This window comes from Lissotriton vulgaris, chromosome 2_1 (genome assembly GCF_964263255.1).
Source record: "Lissotriton vulgaris chromosome 2_1, aLisVul1.2, whole genome shotgun sequence".
Classification (NCBI taxonomy): domain Eukaryota; kingdom Metazoa; phylum Chordata; class Amphibia; order Caudata; family Salamandridae; genus Lissotriton; species Lissotriton vulgaris.
The window spans coordinates 1,979,281,955-1,979,305,432 of NC_141687.1; the positions used below are offsets into that span (position 1 = coordinate 1,979,281,955).

The following is a 23,478-nucleotide window of genomic DNA, read 5'->3' on the forward strand; positions in this document are numbered from 1 at the left end:
GATTGTCCACGCGGCATGAATACCACTCCTTTGATGACCCCTTCCCCCGAGTTCGACTGTCCACACAGGTCCGAGGCCATCGCCTAAGCCGGGAGATACCGTTTACTGCCCCTTATTGTATGGAGTCGCTCCTCTTCAAAGGATCCACTATTGACCATGGTCTCCCCACCCCATGGGATACGATCAGGCGCACACATCCTAAGAATCGGCGGAACACTCAGCTGCGTGATAGCCCCCTCCTCTTATCAGCAGGTCGAGGACCTCTATTGTGGATGTATGTGGGGGTGGGTTTGACACGAGGATTATGGGGACGTCATTTCATAAGTTGAAAGAGTCTTTTATGCAATAAAGAATGCTCACATGTCATAAACCAGGGTATAAGAGGCCAGGCCTCGGAGAGGCTGTTAGAGCACCTCGAGACGATACCTTGTTGTCTGATCTGATGTGTTCTGCTCCGTCGGAATAAAACTTCTGTTTCCTGCCTTCTGGTCTCCGGCGCCTGCCTCATTGCTTGACAAATTGAATGGTACAAAGGCGGTTAGCGCCGGGCAAATCTTGAAAAAGGTCATAGCCCTACCCTTTTTCCACAATTGGCGTCCCAAAGCGTGGGGCCCATCAGCGACACGTGGATCCAGTGGGAGAGGTCCCGACGACAGAGTGAACGACTGCAACGATCGGGAGAGCTCGTGTCCGATAGACCCTCGTCTGACAGCCGATCATCCGACCTTCACTAGTTCCGAACAGACCTCTCTCGAGTGATCTACGGTCCTGACTGGGAACCATCAGGAGTGCCACGAACATCACGAAGAAGAGAGGACGATCGGGCGCTGGATTCAGAAGACAGGAAACCGTCCATGCGGTCCGGGTAAGGTCGTGTAAACACGACAAACTGAGAAATGATTGTTTGGTTTGGATAATACTAGTATTACGCTTTGTTGATACCTCTGGAGATTCACCGTCTGCAAACGGAGAAAACAACAGGCTCTCTCTTTGCAAGCAGTGAAGGATAGGTAACGCAGACTTTTGTCCCCATTGTAATCCGTCGTGCCTATCTTCCTCCCCCACTGTTTTCCCGAACTGTCGTTCGTGGATTGTTGTCTGGAGATTCTCTGTCTGCAAACAGGGAAGAACAAGGTCTCTCTTTGCAGGTAGAGAAAGAGTGGGTAACGCAAAACTTTAACACGTCGTACCCACTTATTCTCCCCATTGATTGTTTGATTGACCGTACATTAAGTGTTCGGTATTGGTTCTTTTGAGGTATTCACGGCCTACAAACAACGTAGAATAGAAATATTCTGTCTAGTCTTTGTCCGCCGTGATAAGATAGGTAGTGCAGACCTTTGTCCCCGTTGTAACCCGTCATGCCTATCTTCTCCCCACTGATTGGTAGCCTGTACAGCCCGGACCGCTTATTAGAGATGAACCATCCAGCTCCACTGGAAGGCACCCCTAATAAGGACATGTTCACTAAGCATGGACTAGTCGCTATAGCTTATACTAAGCTATGGCATAAATATACAAAGAAGAACCCTGAAAGTCAGTGGCCACTGATAGGTTCCTTTGATGAAAATAAAATAAAAACATTGGAAATAGCGCTCCAGAAAAATAAGACCACGCCCACTATGCTCGATAGTATTGGCATGTGGCACAAAGAAATGGAACAACGAAGGAAAAGAGAAGAAGCAAAAATAGGGAAAGAATTACGAAAGGCAGCCCACCTAGCCGCTAAGCAACTAGAAGAAGAAAGAAAAGAAAGAAAAGAAGCTGCACAAAACCAAGAATCAGGGTCGACAGGTCAATGCCCTATTAGGACCCCCTCTGCGCTCTACCCTGAATTGCCCTCCAAACAACGGACGAACGATGAGTTACTGCTAGGTCCCCCAATCATCTATATGCCCCCTGCCAACAAAGCTTGCAAGCCCCGAGTGCGAGCGAAAGTGACCTCAGCGCTAGTGCACCAGCCCTCACGGCCTCCGCACCAGCCACATTAACAACATCGCCAGATGACCCCGAGGCTAGCAAGCAACCACCAGCCAGACCAAATAGGCTGAGCAAAGATGAACGGGATGGGATTGACAGAATAGCAAAGACATTAGTAGAACGAAGGGAGAGCGAAGAATACACAATGAACATGTATAATTCGCATGCCGACAGCCACAGACGGCATTTCATTTTGCGATTCAGCTACCACACCCTGAACGCATATGAGGATAGGTATCAAAGTAAGGGCCCCGCTAAACTAACAACGCTGTATAGGAAGATTGATGTTGGAGATGGGACTGAACGTGAGGCGACGGAACTCTTCATGCAGATGCTTGAGGTCTTCCGCCACCTCACGGAACAAAAACCAGAAGCCAAGGTTACAGTCCCCGAAACGACCTCAGTAGAAGTAGCCAACACTATGATGCCCATCAGAGAGGCGGCCCCTTACTGGATCCCGCCTCGTGGCCAGGGAACTAGCGATGATATTAATCACACAGATGCAAAAGAAAGGGTTGTGTACAATTGGGTTTACCAACCATGGGACCGACAAGATATCCTAACCTTTAAACAAACTCTGCCCGATTTAAGAAAGAACCCGACAGCATTCTATACTGAATTAGGCACAGCCTTGGGTTCGACGATAATGACTTTAGCGGACATTGACTTGTTCTTCGGGTTATGCCTGCCAGCTGACGTGTGGAAGCAAATCCGGAAGGCTGACCACACGGATCTGTTTGGACATACCTGGGACCAACTCAGTAAACTAGATGGACAGCGAGAGCCTGGAAGGAAACCAGTAAAGGACATATTAGAACTCCCAGACAAATTAGTTCAGAAGTTAAAGACACTGATCCCAGAGAAAAAGGTAGATTGGTCGATAGTCACGGCCTGTCGTCAGAAACCCCAGGAAGATGTGTCAGAATACTTCTCCCGATTCGAGACAGTGTTCTCCGACTACAGTGGCCAAGACATGACCACCGCAACCGGACAGCACCTGTTTGTACAAAATTATGTAAAGGGCCTATACCAAGAGGTCTCCCAAAAACTGCAGACGAGTGAGAGTAGTTGGGGGGCCTCCAAACCCGCAGCTATCCTTCAGATGGCTCAGTATTACGAGCACCAAAAGAATGAGAATGATAGGGCGTCCGAGAAAAAGAAGAAAGATTTAAAAGAAAGGGTGATGATAGCCCAGATACAAGGTATAGCGGTGGGACGGGAACACCAAAGGGGGAACTACCAATCGACCACCCCCAGAAATCCACCCCCTAAAGATCACACCCCAACACCCCACACTGGACGTAGGGACATTAGCGATGACCAATGCGCCTTCTGCAAAGGATTCGGCCATTGGAAATCCCAGTGTCCGGTTCTGCTAGAGATGAACAGAAATAGGGACCCCAGGGATGTGGCGGGTGGTCCGAGAAATAGAGGACAAGGACGAGGGCACACAAACGACACCAACAATGACAGATCAGGGAGATTGAACACATTTGACCGCCCCGACAGAACCAATATCAACTATCCGACGGTGAGAATGCCCCCGATTTTGCATAGGACTGCCAGGGGCAAGGGAGGGATCCAGTCGAGCTCTGTGTTGACCAGCAAGGTCCTTATGTCACCGCTAAGGTCCTGGGTACAGAGTCTCCATTTTTGGTAGACACTGGGGCGACACGTAGTGTGTTATCGAAACGACTGATTCCAAGGGCACCCTTGTCTGGCTCACACATTACATCGACAGGTTTCGATGGGACGCCCTCCACTAACCCCCTGTCCGTACCTATCACCTTTGACCTAGAAAACAACACCACTGACACGACATTTCTGCTCTCCTCCAACTCCCCTGACGCCATTATGGGCATTGACTTACTGAAATATTTTCGAGCTACCATTAGGTGTTCCCCAGATGGAATCTGAGTCATCTTGTACGACAACCCAGACATACCCAAATCTTGCCCTGCACTACACATGTGCCCCATAACTGACGCTGACCTGTCCATGCTTGATACCCTGCCTTCGTACCTATGGGCCAAAAATGACTCTGATGTGGGACGAATGATGATTGACCCCATTCACATAACTGTAAGACAGGACGCTATGCTCCCAAAACTCCCACAATATCGGATATCCCCCGAGGGCGAGAAGGCACTGGTAACGATCATTCAGTCTCTGGTAGATGCAGGAGTGGTTGAAGAGGTGGTTAGCAACGTCTGCAACAGCCCAATCCTACCTATTGTTAAGAAGCAAGGCGAAGGAGATGAGAAAGCATACCGCTTCATCATCGACCTGCGAGAAATTAACAAAGTGGTTGTACCCCAATACCCCGTAGTCTCAGATATCACCACCATTCTGACCCTCATCCCGTCCACTGCCACCACCTTCACTGTTATCGACCTCAAGAATGCATTTTTCTCTATCCCCATCCATCCAGACAGCCGTTACCTCTTCGGCTTCACCTTAAAATCCCGCTCGTACCGATTTTGTAGAGCTCCCCAGGGGTACACTGAAAGCCCCAGCATTTACAGCCAGGCCCTCAAAAGACAGCTGGACGCCTTCCAGCTACCAGATGGAGTGGTGTTGATCCAATATGTCGATGATATCCTTTTGGCGGCCGACACCACCCCACTTGCAATAACAGCCTCTGTCCAACTCCTACACTTTCTTGCAGAAAATGGCCATAAAGTTTCCAAAAAGAAATTACAGTTCTGCCAGCCACAAGTGACATACCTAGGCCATCTCCTGTCCAAAGAAGGGAGGAAACTCACACCCGACCGAATCCAAACCATCCTAGACACCCCCATCCCAAAAACACAAAAGCAAGTCCGCTCTTTGGTCGGCCTAACCTCTGTTTGCAGACAGTGGTTACCTAACTTCAGCCTCATTGTAAAACCCCTACTAGCCCTATTAACCAAAGATGCCTCCTTCCCGCTCCCTTGGACCCCTGAGTGTCAAGCATCCTTTAAAGAATTACGAAATGCCCTCTGTTCAGCGCCTGTCCTGGGAACCCCGGATTACTCCAAACCCTTTTCCCTCTTCACCCACGAAAGGGAGGGGTGTGCATTGTCTGTCCTGACTCAGTCTATAGGTCCTAAGCAGCGCCCTTGTGCCTACTTCTCCGCCACTCTTGATCCTGTAGCCAGAGCTTTGCCTGCCTGCCTTCGAGCGGTAGCTGCCGCTGCTGTCTCTATCCGCCAGAGCGAAGGAATTGTACTTTCAAACTCCCTCACTGTGTTAGTACCCCATGCTGTCGACACCCTTCTGAACCAAACCAAGACTCAACATTTGACTAGCGCACGACTGACGGGGTACGAACTGACGCTACTTGCACCCCACATCACACTAAAGAGATGCACGACTTTGAATCCTGCCACATTACTGCCCCTGCCTGAAAATGACCCCGACGTTCCTCCCATACACGACTGTGTGACCCTCACGGACGAACAGACTAGGAGTAGAGTTGACCTCCGAGACACTGCTTTCACTGACCCAGATGGAGAGCTATGGGTAGACGGCTCATGCATCAAACTCCCAGATGGCACCACTTCAGCTGCCTATGCAGTAACGACAGCACGAACAGTAGTTGAAACAGCCTGCATCACACAACGATCTGCCCAGGCAGCAGAGCTGATAGCCCTCACACGAGCATGCATCATAGCCACAGGAACCACCGCGAACGTATATACAGACAGCCAGTATGCCTTCGGGGTGGTTCACCATTTTGGGCTCCTGTGGAGGGAGAGGGGATTCCTGACGTCCCACGGCACCCCTATCCTTCACGGAGATCTGGTTTCAGCCCTGATTGAAGCGGTTCTCCTCCCCAAACGACTAGCAGTGATCAAATGCCAGGCACACAAGAAGGTGACAGACTTAGTCGGACAAGGGAATGCGCTGGCCGACATCACTGCACGAACCACAGCTGAGAATAGGACGGTGACACGCATATATGTGACCAGGTCACAAGCAGAGAAATGGACTGGCGCAAGGGAAATGATCAGAGACATCCAGTCGGCCAGCACCCCTCACGAACTGACTAAGTGGGCCGGGGTGGGATTGAAGGATGATGAGGGCTGCTGGCGAACAAAAGATGCAAACAAATGGTTGCTACCTGACTCATACCTAATCCCCATACTGACAATGGCTCATTCCCCCGCACACATAGGATCTGCACCCATGATCGAACTCATTTCCAAAGTCTGGCACAACGACAAAATCCCCGACTCAGCCAGACGCCTAGTCCAGCAGTGCCTTATCTGTCTGCAACACAACCCCGGGAAAGGAACTGTGGTACCCCGGGGAGGGTTTGGGACCCCCAATCACCCCTTTGAGGTCCTTCAGATGGACTACATCCAACTAGAGAGATGCCAAAGCTTGAAGTATGTACTAGTCGTCGTATGTGCCTTCAGCAAATGGGTAGAGGCCTATCCAACCCGTGACAACACTGCCATGACTACTGCCAAGGTACTACTGAAGGAATTCTTTCCTCGCTATGGCCTTTGTCGAATTTTATGGAGCGACAATGGCCCCCACTTCATAGCTGAGGTTATCCAACTAATCCTAAAGGGATTGGGGGTGAAACAGAGATTTCACGCAGTCTTCCACCCCCAATCCGCCGGCCTGGTGGAACGCCATAATGCCACACTGAAGTTGAAATTGTCGAAAATAGTGGCAACCACCGGACTTAAATGGCCAGACGCTCTCCCTTTGGCCTTGCTATCGATGCGCTCTACTCCCACCAAACGCCATTTGACCCCCTACGAGGTTGTATTTGGGCGACCGATGAACCTCTGGACTGCTCCCAAACCAACCTCCATTCAGGACGTCCCAGACGTCCTACTGTCTGATTATTTGTGCAAGTTAACTAAAACGTTGTCTGTCATTCATCAACAGGTGCAGCAGGCCATCCCCGATGTTTCCAGGGGCCCAGGCCACGACATCCAACAGGGGGACTTCATTCTAGTCCGTAACTTCCAACGGACCAAGAGCCTAGAACCCCGGTGGACGGGCCCCTGGCAAGTGCTGATTACTACACGGACGGCGCTTCGAGTGGAGGGGAAAAGGCACTGGCTGCACGCACATCACTGCCGAAAGGTCTCTGCGAACCTGGCCACGACAGAAAACGTCAACACCCAAGAAGAGCTCCTGAACAAGGACCGACCGACATTGAACTGTTATCCCGATACTGGGGCACTTGAACTTGCAAAATTCTCTGACCCCACTGTGCCGACCAGAGAAGGGTATTTCCTGCGACGAAAGGAGGGAGCTTCGGGTAAGAAGGCCACGGACTAAGTTGAATCTCAGAACGGTGACCTAAACACAACCAAGGGTTACCGGGAGAGAAGCTAAACGAAGTCTGTGGTTCTGCCCGCTACCGAGCCCCCTTGAAGATGATGGAAGCGCCAGATAAGAAGATGATGGAAGCGCCAGATAAGAAGATTATGGAAGCAACAGGAAATACCCACTATAGAAACCCAAAGACTGACAATTTGCACAAATCAAAGACAATCGCCCTCTTTATTGTCTTCCTCTTCTGCCTCCTCCTCATGACCTCCTTCTGGATCCTGGAGGAAAGCACACCGGCTCATGAGGCATTGCTGCCCACTGCACAACCAACCCCCCTGAAAGAGCATCACCTAATCTCCCTGTCGCCTCAGCTCCGAGAAAGGCGCAGGGAATTCTGGAACAATTCCTTCGTGCAACTGTTGCACCAACACAACCTTGCTGCAAATGCTACGAACTGCTGGATCTGCGGGTTGCTCCCGCATGCCACTGGACACTCCATCCCCTTCATCCCTTCTCCTTTCTCAGTTCACGGCTCCTGCCTCGCCTGGTTGATCCTCATGCAAGAGAGCCACAAAGACAACGCCACTTCCGGCCAGACAGTGTCGCACTTCTACTCTGGGTTCTGGCTGAACAAAACCGGAAAGACCTCTGCTCCTCTGTGTCCTGCGCTCACAGGCGCCGCCTTCCTTAAAAACATTCCAGCCAAAGAACGAGTCGAAGTACAGGTACTCCACAATCCAGCTAGATCCACCTTCTCTCATCTGCGAAAACAAACTACCGCCACTCTGACGGTGGCTCTTTCTGTTATCAATGTCACAGGTCTTGTGTGTCTCGAAGGCCAGGGAACACAGCTGGTGGGTCACAGTTCCTGCCGAATCACCAGAACATTGAACTCAGTTGATCCCCCTTCCTTTGTTGCTTCTCCAAATATGTACTTTGTGTGTGGCACCAAAGCTTACACCTGGCTCCCGAAAGGTTGGAAGGGTATCTGTTACATTGCCTTCGTTCTTCCACCCACATATGTAGCCCCTGCCAACCATCACCGGCAGAGGCGTGCAGATGACATCGGACAAGCCGACTCCACTGGAGCACAGTTCCTAGATGCAGCAAAGGGACTTGTTCCTCTGTGGGGCCCAATAGCAAACAGCCGCGCTATCCGACACCTGACCCAGGCAGTAGAAACAACGATCAACATCACGGCTGGCATCCTCGCTAACAACACAGCGGAGCTTCAGGCGGTCCGCCTTGTGGCCCTTCAAAACCGCCTGGTTCTAGATGTGGTCCTAGCCGATCGAGGAGGAGCATGCCGCATCATCGGATCTAGCTGCTGCACCTACGTGCCAGATAACTCGCCTTCTGTCTACAAAGCAATTGAGCACCTCCACAGACTTTCCTCAGAGGTTCACCAGGAACAAGAAGGATGGTCGCTTGGGAGCTGGTTTTGGGACACTTTGAAGGACTGGGGTTGGAGGTTGTTTTCCTTCGTACTGATACCTGTGGTGATATTATGTGGGTGTTGTTTAGGTATCCAATGTCTGCCATCTTTGTGCAATCTTGTATCTAACTGTATGTGCCCAAAGACTTTGGACTTCCGAAATGAGCACATGAGTCCCCTTTATGAAGTAGAAATACGTGGCCTCATGGGGATAAATCCGAACTGACAAGTTGGCGAGACATGTTAAAAGGGAGGACTGTGGAATTTTAGTTTACGAGCTGAACATCATCTGCGCCAGCTTGTCACCCACGTACAACGCGCACGATAACCATTTTTAGGTATCACGGTCTCCCTGTCCACGATCGATCGCCAGCGCGCTCCTCTGACCCTACAAGCACCCTCCGCGCACCCTGGCTCCCCCTCCCTCCCTCACATGAAGTCATGCCCGCGCCTGACCAGCACCTCCTCTCCTTCCATGAATACCCCTCTGTTGATAAACCATCCCTCCGCGCTTGATTGTCCACGCGGCATGAATACCACTCCTTTGATGACCGCTTCCCCCGAGTTCGACTGTCCACACAGGTCCGAGGCCATCGCCTAAGCCGGGAGATACCGTTTACTGCCCCTTATTGTATGGAGTCGCTCCTCTTCAAAGGATCCACTATTGACCATGGTCTCCCCACCCCATGGGATACGATCAGGCGCACACATCCTAAGAATCGGCGGAACACTCAGCTGCGTGATAGCCCCCTCCTCTTATCAGCAGGTCGAGGACCTCTATTGTGGATGTATGTGGGGGTGGGTTTGACACGAGGATTATGGGGACGTCATTTCATAAGTTGAAAGAGTCTTTTATGCAATAAAGAATGCTCACATGTCATAAACCAGGGTATAAGAGGCCAGGCCTCGGAGAGGCTGTTAGAGCACCTCGAGACGATACCTTGTTGTCTGATCTGATGTGTTCTGCTCCGTCGGAATAAAACTTCTGTTTCCTGCCTTCTGGTCTCCGGCGCCTGCCTCATTGCTTGACAAATTGAATGGTACAAAGGCGGTTAGCGCCGGGCAAATCTTGAAAAAGGTCATAGCCCTACCCTTTTTCCACAGTTACCTTTCTGATATAGATTATATTGATAAATGCATTCCAGGTACCATATTACACAAGTGCCCCTGGGTCTGCTTTATGCTCCTCTGGGATACCTTGGTATTACAGAAGAGGCTTCAAATCCTTGTTACAGCGCCTTCTTTATTACAGATCGTATCAGTGCACATGTGCCAATGAGGGACCACTGTGCCTCTGCGCTCGTGTCATATTACAGACATGGGCACAAAGGCAAAAGAGCTCTCGGGGAACGCTGACTGTGTGCCACAAAGGGCTGGCGCACACTGGTGCGCCGCCGCATGATACCCCAGCTTGAAAGGAGGGATGGGCTTCTCTTGGACCCTCCAGACAATCTCCTGCAGGCGAGTGCAGTCACTCAGTACAACAGCCTGCTGGGGATCACTGTATCCCTTTGAAAAGCAGGTTACTTTGTTGCTGCTTCAATCAGCCAAGAGTGTGCAGCTCGGAGAGTTTGCCCCTTCGGGCAGCACATTATCTATAATAGAGTGCATTGACCAGGTCTGTGTCCAGTGCACTGAGTTCAAGGTGTGCCGCAGAGCAGACGAGGACTATATGCCCCACATAATAGGGCCACAGGACATGCTCTTTACATGACACAACGGTATATCGGCAAGCCATCTCAAAGGGGTAAAGGAGAGATTAATTTAACACAAATCAAAAAACAATTTAGCACTGAGAGTGGGACACAGTGGATGATATCACTTGGGATAAAGCAGGCACATCTTTTTATCGTTCTTTATTTAGTCTACTTGGTGATTGCCATCCTTTATGTTTATCTTTATAATATGGATGAAAACTTCATATCAATATAATATTTTAATACATTCAATACATTTTCAAATCGTAATCCTAGTACTCCATTCTCCCCTCCCATGTAAATGTTGCCTATAATAGTTTCTTTACAAAGATCAAGACTCTGGCAAATGTAGTTTGTTGAATAGTCTACAATTAGTCAGAGGATTCCCATCAGCAATGAATTGTATAATATGGTATATTCCCTGGGGGATATCAGGTACCCCCAGCTCTATTGCACTGGCTCCTCTTTCCCGTATACCCTATTCACAGTACTCAAGCTCTACCTTTCATCACACCAGACCCTACATTTTTGTTCGGATCATATGCATGCAGAAGGAATGGAAGGGCATGAGTGGCACTGACAGCCGGTGGAAGTCGTAATAGGGTGCTCAGAAAGGACTTATATGGAGACGCCCTTGCTACCGGATGGCTGCAGTACAGTAGCAGTTGTGTGATTGTGGTAGGTGCACCAGATCCTTCTTGTGCTTCCAGGTGGTTTATCTATAACTTAGATGGCGTAGGGATAGGTTTTAAGTAGCTGCTCTTTTGATATATCTGCGCTACTCCAGGACCAGCAACAGGCTGGTAGGCCTTGGTGGATCATGGTGGTAGGAGATTGCAGGGAGGGTGGTGGAGCATAGGAGGGGTTCTGGTGGTGGGAGTGTGCTGACTGCAAGACGGATGGATGGGTTGAAAGGATGGGTGGATGGATGGGTGGGTGGGTAAAAGTAAGAATGGATGGATGTGTGAGTGAAGGGGTGGAGGAGTGAAGGAGTAGATGGATAGATGCAGGGATGAAAGTGTGCAAGGATGGATGTAAGGACGAATAAGTGAAAGGGAGTAAGGATGGATGAATTGATGGATGGAAGTGTGAAAGGGTGGATAGCTGGATGATGCAAGAAACGATGGATAGATGAGTGAGTGAAAGGATATATGATGAGTTAAAAGGTAAATGGTGGGTGGTGGATGGATGGATGGGTGGGGTGGAAGGTTGGATGGATGGACAGGTTGAAAGTGTTGATGGAAGAATGAGTGAAAGGAAGGATGGAAAGAAGGATGGATGTATGCACAGATGAGTGAAAGAATGAATGAATGAGTGAAAGTGAGGATAGATGATGAATGACTGCAATGGTGTATTGATGGATGAGTGGATGGATGGATGGATGAGTGAGTGAAAGGATTAGTATTAGTGAAAGGATGGATGGATGTGTGAGTGAAATGGATGGTGGGTGAGCGAAGGGAAAGATGGATAGATGCAAGGATGAATGGGTAAGCGGATGTAAGTGGATGAGTGAAAGTGGGGACAGGTGGATGAATGGATGGATGGATGAACAAGTGAAAGGATGGGTGTAAGGATGTATGAGTGAAAAGGAGGAAGTATGGATGAATCGGTGAGTGGAAGGTTGAATGGATGGATGGATGGATGGATGGATGAGAGAAAGGATGGATGGATGAGTGAGTGAAAGGCTGGATCAAGGAGAGAAATGGTAAATGGAAGGATCGATGAGTGGAAGGATGGACGGATTAATGAACTAAGTGAAAGGGTGGCTGGATGGATGAGTGACAAGCAAATAAATGGGTGAGTAAGAGGATGGATGTAGGGATGGATGAGTTAAAGAATGGATGGATGAGTGAAAGATGGGTAGATGGATGGCTAGATGAAATGGTGGGCGAATGGATGTGTGAAAGGGTGGATGGATGAGTGAGTGAAAGGATTGCTGGATGAGTGAAAGGGTGGATGGATGAATGGATGATTGAAAGGATAAGTGGATGGATGAGTGGATGGATGAGTCAAAGGGTGAATGGATGAGTGAAAGGATGGATGACTGAATAAAAGCGTGGATGGGTGTGTGAAATGGAAAACATATGGAGTGAAAGGATGGATGGATAAGTGAAAGGTTGGATGGATGAGAGAAAGGATGGACGACTGAAAGGAGGATGGATGGGTGGATGCATGGATGAAAGCAGGTATGGATACATGAAAGGATGGATGATTGAGTTAAATGGTGGATATGTTTGATGGATAAATTTGAAGATGGATAGGCTTGGATATGAATGGGTGGACACGTGTTTGGAATGGTGACAGACTGAATATTAGATGAAAGACTAAATGGATGACAGAATGTAAAGTTGAAATGTTGGAAATCAGTAGGTGAAAAGAGAATGAATAGATACTTTGAAGGAAGAGACATGCAAGCTCATCTAGGGAGGGTCGCGATGACTTTTTCCGCTTGCTTGGTGCCATAACAACCTTGGTTCAGAGTGGGGGGCATTTTAATTTTCTGGCTACTTCCTTCAGTACAAGCTCCAGGGTCAGCCAGATTTCACAATAGCCAATAATAATGTAATGCAAAGGGAGATGTAAAAAATAAGTCCTTTTATCAACTTTTCGTATATTACAATATGAGCTGATAAAATGTTGTGGTTACAAAAAGTGTGTGTTTTTATTCTAAATTGATGCCTCCATCCATGAAGCACTATAGTAATAACCTGCATTTGAGACTAGTGGACCCCAACAGAACCTTCCCCTGGGCCAGATAACATGCTATGTAGTGATACACCTGGCCATATGAGCCGCAGGTATTGTCCTGTGGTGACTTTTGGGGAGTTATTCGTTTTTTCATTGTAAAGGGTAGAAGGAGGCAGGGAGCGAGTGGAAATTGTATATAGAACAGACACAAGTGTGGTATCAGGCCTATCATACCTACAGCTGGGACAAATACAGGAGCAAGGAAGGGACAGATGGGCAGAGTAAATCTAGGAGTAAGGATCATTATATGGATCACTGGTAGGCCTGGGCGAAGCACTTCGCTACGTTCGCGTAGTATGCTCAGACGTGAGTCCCGTGCTCTCCAAGCCACTGGAATCAAGCTATCCAGGCTGATGAGGGCTGAAAGCCCTAAACTGGTCCTTGGATGCTTGTTTCCAGTCTAGGGAGGACGTGGCTTGGCAGTTCGGCTGGACTGTTCTCATGGGGCACAGGGTCAAGACTGATTTGCATATGGCTGCGTTCAAACTGGAATGGCATGGTGAGCAAAAAACGATGGATTTAGGCCCAGAGATCTCTGTACTGGGGTGAATGTATGACCTGATCTGCATTCTGTCAATCAACTGTTGTTTTGGCATGGAGTGAAGTGGCATCCCTAGCCATAAAAGATGGGTGCATAAAAATCTGAGAAGATAATAAAGGCCAGTGGGAAGGAGGTGATAATGGCCCAAAGGAGGCACATCTGGTGATCTTTAGGGATTAAGAGTTTTTTTATTGGAAGAGTGAGGCGGAGTGGAAATATAGAAGAGGCAACAGATCATGAAGAAGGGGTCGCCGGACAATAGTTAGGGCAAATCTAGACAAATGTGGGATAAGGAGTCGTTGAACAAGCAGAGCTCAGCCTAAAGAGCAGACTTCTTCAGAAACAGATTCATAGTTGGGTTTCTTAACTTAATCCATGGTTCAGGGTGCAATCGTCTGATTTTCTAGCCTCCTGTAGGGATTTGGATAATCCTGGGTTGGTGGCTGTCTTATAGAGGTGGTCCAATGTTTCCCTTAGCCTCAGAGGGAAAGTCAATGAGTCATACAGCCTCGCTGTGGCAACAAGGGAAGTAGTTTGAATACAGTGGTGCATCGTTCTGTTGCATAGTCATATTATGGGGCTGGGAACAGGAAGGCGTGACAGGGTCTGGAACGAGAGAATGGGCAAGAGCAGGAGAGAGAGTAGAGTTCATATGGGCAGACATCCCTCTGAGTTTTATTAACCAGCTTGGTGTTGGGGGGCTGATGAGATGTCCTTGGGGGCTAAAATGGCTGGCAAAGATGGTGTTCTCATATCCTGAGGCTCTTGAGCCAATGTTGGCACTTCCAGGTTGAGGAGGACTTGAGCCCTATGTTTGGAGATGGAGTTGAATGATCCAAGGGTAGATCTTACATATCTTTACCGCCCCAGATTTAGGTGGGCTTTCAGAACAAACTTCTTGGGTTTCTGAGTCCCTCTGGATCTCAGTGTGTATGGTGATTCTGGCTTTGGGCCCTGGGCATGAAGCAGGTACAGGATTTCTTATCATCTCCCATTTACCTTCCCATACTGGTCTTTGCTTTTGAAAGGTGACACCAGTATGGTTCTGACTGATTAGTCACCCTATGCAGTGGAGCTGCACGGGGTGGCAGACCCTGTCTGTGGGGTAGGGGACTGTTCAACTTGGGACTGTGGCGCTGATGGTTCCAACATGGCCCTCAAACCTGGGTGACATCCCTCTAATGATCTCCTGTTCGCTTCATTGCACCAGGGGGCCTCCCAGAGGATCTGAATGGCAGGAGAGCCATTGGAGGGTCTTATGAGGCATTTGGGATGTACGTTTCTCCCAGGGGCTTGGGGGGGGTGGGCAGGGGATCAGAGAAAAGCATTGGTTGCGTTTCATGGGGAAATGCACTTGATGGGTATGGACATGGGGCTTGGTTGCGAGTCATCTGGTGTACCTTAATTGGAGCAGGCATACTTGATGTTGTTCACCAATTACGGGTCTTTCTGGCTCTACCCTTGAATTCCTCCTCTATTACTGATTATACTCATGTCAACTCTTAGACGTGCTTCTACTCATTCCTTCTGGCTGGACTGCTCTGTGGCAGTGATGTCCGCATGTTTTCTTTTCTTCTAATCAGAGTTTGGGCAATGCCAGGTGGTTGCAGGGAGCGTGCGGATGAGGCACTGCAGCCATTGAGGCCAGAGCCCTTACAAGTCATGCTGCAGTTCCCTCGCTCTGTTTGGCTATTACTAATGCAGTAACTTTGCTGCTTATTGTCTATTTAATTCTGGGAAGAGTGCCTAATGGCTTCAAACATATGAAACCCCTACAAAATAAGTCAGACCTGGATCCAAATTATGGGGCTCATTATAGACTAATATCTCTGCTCTCAGCTACAGCTAAATGTATGAAAAACCTCTTGCCCAGTTGCTCTTACACTACTTGGAGGCTTCTGAACTGTATCACTCTGTTGAGGTATTTTTTTTGTCCAGTTATTGGGATGGGACCACTTTGATATTGATCCTTGATGACAGTAAGCTGGATGGACACTTGACACCCCATTACTTTAATTTGATTTGATCTTTCTGAGGCCTGTAACATGGTCAAACACCCGAGCTTGATCCACTGGCTGACAGCAATAGGCCTGCCCTATTTTCATCATTTCCATCCGCGTGAAGGTAGCCCTTGATTATTCCTCCTTTTCAGTCTTCCTCACATTTCATGCATCCTTCCTTACCTCCATCCTACTCAGTTTTTATATGCAGCCTGTGTCCGCCACCCTTTGATTATGCTGATGATACGTTGTTTATCCTGAGTTTCAAAAGACCTCCAGCATTCCCTCCAGTTCTGCCCCATAGCTGTCCAAAACTAAATGAGTAAGAAGTTGCTGAAGTTGAATGCCAGCAAAACTAATGTTGTTATTTTGGACAAGTGCAGTCTGTGGACAAAACAAATGCGTCATCCACCATATTCAGTAGCTAAGGTTAATTTGGAAAAGGATCTTCAAAGAAGAGACCAGGTTAACGCAGTAGTCATAGCCTGTTTTCACCAAATAAGACTAATTGAGAAGATCTGGACTTTAACACCATCTCAATTCCGGGCCCCAGTAGTAGGAGTCAGAATTTTGTCCAGATGAGATTACGCAAATACATGGTACTTGGGCTCGCCAGAGGAGACTAATTGCAAGCTTCAGATTACCAAAGTATGGCTCTGGGAATTGTGTTCATTACGCAGAAGTTTGATCATGTCTCTATGGTCCATCAATGTATTGACTCCTGGTTGCTCAGCACATCGAGCTTAAGGCCTTTGCCTTGTACATCGAGCTTATTGTAGCTGGGGACTGAGGTTCTCCTTTGGAGATTAACGCTTATGCAATGGTCTTCCATCTTTGTTCGGGAGACTGACATCAGTTAGTTTTTAAAAACTGCCTTTTCGCAGTTATCCAGTGGATGTAATCCAATCATTTAAAGTGTAGTAACGATAAAACTGAGATCATGCTGCTTGGCAGATCAAAATCTTTTGCCCCAGCCCATTGGTGGCTGAATTTGGCACTTCCTCACCTGCCACTGTTGATATCGTTCGAAATCTGGGTGTAAAATTCAATTCCTCCCTGACCTTTCACCTACAAACTGTTGCAGTGGCAGGTACGTGTTTTAACTTAAACACAGAGAAAATATTTTGATTATCTCCAACTGCCGGCTAGGAAGATAGTTGCTTGTGCACTGATAACTTCCAGATTGGACTACTGTAATAGTCTGCATGCTGGATACTTAAAACAATCTATTCAGAAACTACAGTTTGTGCACCATGGGGTGGCCAGACTGGTATTAAAACATCCCAGACGATCATCTGCCTCAGCAGCCCTTGCGACTCTACACTGGCTTCAAGTGCATAAGGGGGTCCTTTTTAAAATTCTCTTATTGAGCTTCATAGCTTATAGACCCACTGGACTGAGTTACCTAATTGCCTGATTTAAACATTATACAATTAAAAGAACCCTCAGATCTTCCCAGGCAAACCTTTTCAAGTCTTTTTCTTTCATTCAGGACTCAAGGTGGAAACTTATTCTCAGTTCTGGGTACTAAGGCTTGGAATCAACTGCCTAGTCCTCTAAGATTTGTTGAATCTGAAGCAACTTTCAGAAAGCAGTTAAAGCCATGGATGTTTTCAGCCCCATATGATCCCCATTACTCTCCAATTATCTGATTTACTGTCTTCCTTAGGGCTAGCTTCACGTGTTTGCCATTTAGCTTTCCACACAGTGCCAGGATGCTCCTTTGGGAGTGACAGCGAGCTTTACAGGTATCCATTTTCTTCCCTTTCTTCCTAGTGTTTCCTCCTCACCTTTGGGGGATGTTACAGTCCTAGCACTCACAAGCTTTTGGATGCACATCCACTCTCAGTACTTCTTTCATTAATTCATTCAGCCTCTGGTGTTGTGGACTGAGCTGTCTGCCCGTGAGTGTGGACTTGGACTCCCTATACCAGCCTCCTGTTTTAGCCAGTCATGCTTCTCCAGTTGTGCACTGGTTGCACGCCAGTGTTCTTTTTTCATGCATCCTTCTTTTGATCTCTCTTACCTTTAAGCCCCTTTTAACACAAGTTGATGTGCTAATTTATGCAAAACACCATGCCCATGGTTCCTTTCCTCAACCTACAATGGCCAGATGGTGGAGAGTGATGGCTCTCTTTGTCCCAGGTGGGTACAGGGTGATTCCATATGTCTCTGCCTCTCTACTAATATTATAAAAGCTTTTCATCCTCTGGCTTCTTGTGGGCGGGGACAATGTGGACCTCTGTCCTTGAGGATCACTAGCCATGCCTCCTCTCCAAGGAGAAGAAACAAGGGTTCATCACCCATTCCGGCCTGTGGCTGCATAACCTGACCTAAAACGTTGCAGATCTGTGACAGGAGAATCTGCTGAGAAATTGCACCCTCAAACAAAAGCCACCATGGGACACCCAACAACTTCCATCGTCTTCCCTTTCCTCATGTGTAAGGTCCAGTGACGTACTATCCAATTATTTCAATATATATTAATTTGCTGATCCTAAATAAAGAACAGCTAAGGGATGTATGTATCAACACTGGTTACCTTGACTGACTCTTTAATCAATTTAGTAGATTTTGTCCCACAGAATACCTCAACATCCAATGGCTATGAAATGTAGTTTAAAATGACACCAATCCATATCATCCAGGACATCAAGAGTTTCCACAGTCTACAGGTGACACTCCACCAACAATACCCCTTATGCATGACTCCACCATCACAAACACAAATCACTCTAAGAGATACTGTCATCTACCTCAAAAGCATATCCATATATACCCACAGTAGCTAAATTCATAGCCACCTTCCATCGCAGTATATATTGGACACAATCCCTTCGGATTCCGGTACGTGCACAACATGGCTCCAAACCACATGGGCCCTCCTTATGAGATGTGTGCGAAAAGTGCATAGGTAATCCCACTCCAATAGTTATGGATACCACATGCATGAGATTAGTAGCCCATTGCAAGTTTCACACCTTGAACTAGGCAATAACTGCTGGAATCAGTGTTTTCTCACCTATTTCCACATTTTCCCTCCATTCCAGGTTATATTATCAGCTCCAATTTCACCCGGAGTTTCCTGTTTAAAACGGCACTGGGAAAGGAATGTGTGGTGTTCCCACAAAACACAGAATCGTGATTTGGCTGTAATTTCCAGGTGACAGCAGAATGTGGATAAGTGTATGTGTCATAATGAAGGACATCGTTGACTAAATAGTGTCACCTGAACTAGTGCATCTATAGGAATCTATACCGACTATGCACATTAACCCAAGGCACAATCATGTACGTGACTTTGGTTCAAGCTATACATTGGCTAAACTCTGCTACCTCAACAACACATCCATATCAATTTAGATGTATAATTTGCCCTACATCAATTGTTTACATAAGACACAGTCCTTGGCACCATCAAATACACACAACACAACTCCCAATCATATAACTGGCTCAATAACTTTATCAAGTTATCGCCTTACATCTACAGTAGACATTGGACACAGTTCCTAACTCCCGCATGCATACACCACTTCGCCAAGCCACACAGTTATATAAGCATTGTTACCTCAATCTGAACATTTCAAGTTATATTCAATGTTATGTTATACTTGATAAAATGTCACACATTGACGTTGAGAGGAATTTGCCGTACCAATTAGATTCTGTACCTTATCTCCATTGATTCCACTGCAGACCCAGGTTTGTTGGTCTTGTAATTTGTGGTAGGTAGCAGGCAGTGTCAGGATATTTTCTGTCTTGGTGTTAGTCTGATATTGTGTAAGCATGTTGGGTATGTTAGGTATGGCACACAACACTGCCTCAAGCAATTAAGTATTTGCTTTCGCAACAACACATCCCTTTACATACCACCTATCCAGAAGAAATTACCTTAAATTTACCACACCTACATGCACACAGCATTGCATTGTTTGCTATGTCTGATCCCTCAAACATAAGACATGCGCAGACAAACATTTATAACCTCTTTGCTAGCTCTCCCATACCTGTAGTTTTTGAGAATTGGTCAAATTACTCAATGGGGTGAAAGTCAAGCACTGAGCTACGTGTGCAAAGTGCATATCACACCTAAAAGTCTTGGCAGAGTAGACCCACCTTCATCCTCTCTGTTTTGATAACGTATTATTAACATGACTATAGAAAACAGTTGTTAATGAGCGCCAAGAGGGCTGTCTGTTTGAGGTGTGTGCTACAGAAATGACCAGTATTGTATCTACTCACCTGTTAAGTCTGTCCATTCGTCCGAGGTGAAGAGGTCCTTTAAGCGGTTCTCCTTGAATCCCAGCATCGGTTCTACTCGCTGGAAGAAGCGCAGCTCGTCCTCCTTGGGGCTGGTGTCCTCTATTGTAATCGGGGGCAAGAGGAACTTAACGCACCTGCCGAAGCTGGGCGTGCGCTCCAGAGCAGAGCCAACCCTCTTCTTGCAAGACACCGGTACTGCGAGGTGGTGGCCAGAGGACGGTGGGTCCTCGTGCCCGCCCTTTCTCTTGTTTTCCTTCTCAGGTAGACAAACCACAGGCTCTCTGACCAGGTCCCCAGAAAGAGGGCTTTGGGCCATGACCTCTGTCCTTTCCTCGTCTAGTGTCTGCTCTTGGCGTCCCGGTTCCAGAGACGCCGTAGAGTCAAGGCTTTGGGCCATGACTGCCATCTTTTCCTCATCTTGTGCCTGCTCCAGTGGTACCCCCTCCACAGACCCCGTAGAATTCGGACTCTGGGCCATATCCACTGTTGTTTCATCATCCCATGTCTGCTCCAAGGACCCCATGTCCATTAAATGCAGAGATGCCATCCAATGCTGAGAGTCTTGGGTCAAAAACTCCATGGGCTGCGAAGATGGATTCCCATCCTTAAATATTTGGGTCATCGCCTCCTTGCCTGCTTTGTCTTTCTTCTTCTCTGTGGGCTCCACAGACGAGGCCCAAGACTGAGGGGCTGGGGCCACATCCTTAACTGCTAGGTCTTGTGTCTGCCTTAAGGTATACTGCTCAGTGTATTCCGTAGAAGGGCTCCCAGACTGAGGGATTGGGGCTACCTCCTTCCATGCGTTGTCTTGTGTCTGCAGAAAGGGCCCTGGCTCAGTGGCTTCCATTGACCGTGCAGTAGGTGAAGGGAATGGGGCCACCTTCATCCCGTCTTGATGCTGTGTCTGCCCTAGGGTGCCCTGATCCATAGGTTCAGCAGACAGGGCCCTATACTGAGGGCATGGCGCCCCCTCCTTCCCAGCTGCTTCCTGTGCCTGCTGAAGGGCCCCCTGCTCAATGGGTTCCGCAGACAGGGCCCTATACTGAGGGCTCGGGGCCCCCTCCATCCCTGCTTGGTCTTGTCTTTGTTGCGGGGGCCCCTCCTCCGCAGGCTCCACTGACGGGGTCCCCTGTGAAGGGGTCTGGGTCATATCCTCGTCTGCTCCTTCCTCTGCCCCGAGCGTCGCTCCGCAGAGCGGCTGGGAGCCCCGTGTTCCGCCTCACTGCCGAGCGGGATCACATTGTCTGTTTGTGGCCAACTTGCTTCTGAGTGAACAGATTATTCTGACATCAGCGACAGCGAGAGAGGAACTCCAGGAAGGAACAGCATGGCACAAAGCGAGCCGGGGCTGACTGCCCTGCCACAGGCTGTAATGCCATTACTGCTCCGAACAGAGCGATTATCATAAGCTCCCCTCTCTGCCGCTGTCGTTTCATTTCCCTGAGCCGTATGTAGGATGCTAAGACTCATTGTCGAGAGCACGCGCTGCGCAGAGCCCAGGCCCAGTTAAAGTGAGGCCCCGCCCATTTACAATCCTCGCCGCCACGCGCTGCAACCCCGGCCTTCCGGCCTGGACAGTGAGAGCCTGAGAGGGTCCAGGCGAGGAAAGGGAGTGCAGCGTGGTTTACTCTCCTTTCTTACAGTCCAGGTGGGGTGCAGCAAGGGGGATGCACTCCATGAAAGCTTCCATGAAGGGCAGCCTGAGAAGAGGAACTGGGTGTTTAAAAGACGATTTTCACTTTCTGTGTTTACTGTCTATGCCTGTGGTTGTTCAGTTAAAAATTGTAGTTTTAGCCTGCCTGTAATTGCATATTTTATCACCTGTGTTGTGTTTTAAATTTGTGGTTTTCCCTGCCCATGATTGCCTCCATTTAGTGTGTTGAATTGTGGGATTTGCAGTCCAACCTCTGTAGTTTGTCCCTCTCGTTTCTTGGTGACAATCAATCAATCAATCAATCATATCATGTGTAAAGCGCACTACTCACCCGTGAGGGTTTCAAGGCGCTGGGGTGGGGAATGCTGCTACTGATCGAAAAGCCAGGTCTTGAGGAGTTTTGTGAAGGTCAGCAGGTCTTGGGTCTGCCGTAGGTGGATGGGGAGGGTGTTTTCCAGGTCTTTGCGGCGAGGTGGGAGAACGATCTGCCGCCTGAGGTCGCTCTTCGGAAGCGGGGGCGAGGGCGAGGTCGGCGGAGCGGAGCTGGCGGGTGGGGGTGTAGAAGCTGAGTCGTCTGTTGAGGTACGTTGGTCCAGTGTTGTGGAGTGCCTTGTGTGCGTAGGTGAGGAGCTTGAAGGTTATCCTCTTGTTGACCGGGAGCCATTGTAGGTCTCTCAGGTGGGGTGTGATGTGTCTGCGGCGAGGGATGTCGAGGATCAGGCGTGCAGAGGCGTTCTGGATGCGTTGGAGCCGTCTCATGAGTTTGGCCGAGGCTCCTGCGTAGAGTGCGTTTTCATAGTCCGACCTACTGCTGACAAGGGCCTGGGTGACTGCTCTTCTCGTTTCAGTGGTGCTCCACTTGTAGATCCCACTGAGCATGCAGAGGGTGTTGAAGCAGGAGGAGGAGACGGCGTTGACTTGTTTAGTCATGGAGAGGGTGGAGTCGAGGATGACCCCTAGGTTGCGTGCGTGGTTGGTGGGTGTTGGAGCGGTTCCCAGTGCGGTTGGCCACCAGGAGTCGTCCCAGGCCGAACGGTTGGATCCGAGGAGGAGGACCTCTGTCTTGTCCGAGTTCAGCTTCAGTCGGCTGTTTCTCATCCATTCAGCAACGGCCTTCATTCCTTCGTGAAGGTTGGTTTTGGTGGTGTGGGGGTCCTTGGTGAGGGAGAGTATCAGCTGGGTGTCATCGGCGTAGGAGAGGATGTTGAGGTCGTGCCAATGGGCGACGTGTGCGAGCGGTGCCATGTAGATGTTAAACAGAGTTGGGCTGAGGGATGAGCCCTGGGGTACGCCGCAGATGATCTCGGTGGCTTCGGAGCGGAAGGGGGGAAGGCGGACGCTCTGTGTTCTGCCGGAGAGGAAGGAGGTGGTCCAGTCCAGGGTCTTCTCTTGGATCCCAGCGTTGTGGAGGCGTGTTCGTAGTGTGTGGTGACAGACTGTGTCGAAGGCGGCTGACAGGTCCAGGAGGATGAGGGCCGCCGTTTCTCCGTTGTCCAGCAGGGACTTGATGTCATCGGTGGGGTGATGAGGGCAGTCTCGGTGCTGTGGTTGCTGCGGAACCCGGTCTGGGAAGGGTCCAGGATGTTGTTCTCCTCGAGGTAGCGGGTCAGTTGTTCGTTGACGGTCTTCTCGATGACCTTTGCGGGGAACGGGAGCAGGGAGATGGACCGGAAGTTCTTGAGGTCCTTGGGGTCTGCCTTGGGTTGCTTGACTAAGGCATTGATCTCGGCATGCTTCCAGCTCTCCGGGAAGGTTGCTGTCTCGAAGGAGGTGCTGATGACTTCCCGGAGATGGGGTGCAATGGATGTCCTGGCTTTGTTGAAGATGTGGTGTGGGCATGGATCTGACAGAGATCCGGAGTGGATGGTGTTCATGAT

At 48.9% G+C, this 23,478-nt stretch overlaps 1 protein-coding gene across 1 annotated transcript in view; it reads right to left on the minus strand.

Annotated features, from left to right (window-relative positions):
• Positions 1 to 21,284, minus strand: part of LOC147733597 (uncharacterized) — a 136,588-nt gene extending 115,304 nt beyond the window's left edge. Inside the window, exon 1 of the mRNA XM_086956990.1 lies at positions 19,927 to 21,284. Coding sequence (XP_086813116.1) covers positions 19,927 to 21,097 — 1,171 coding nt within the window. The 5' untranslated portion in view covers positions 21,098 to 21,284. The remainder of the gene's footprint in view (positions 1 to 19,926) is intronic.
• Between the last annotated feature and the right edge of the window lie 2,194 nt (positions 21,285 to 23,478).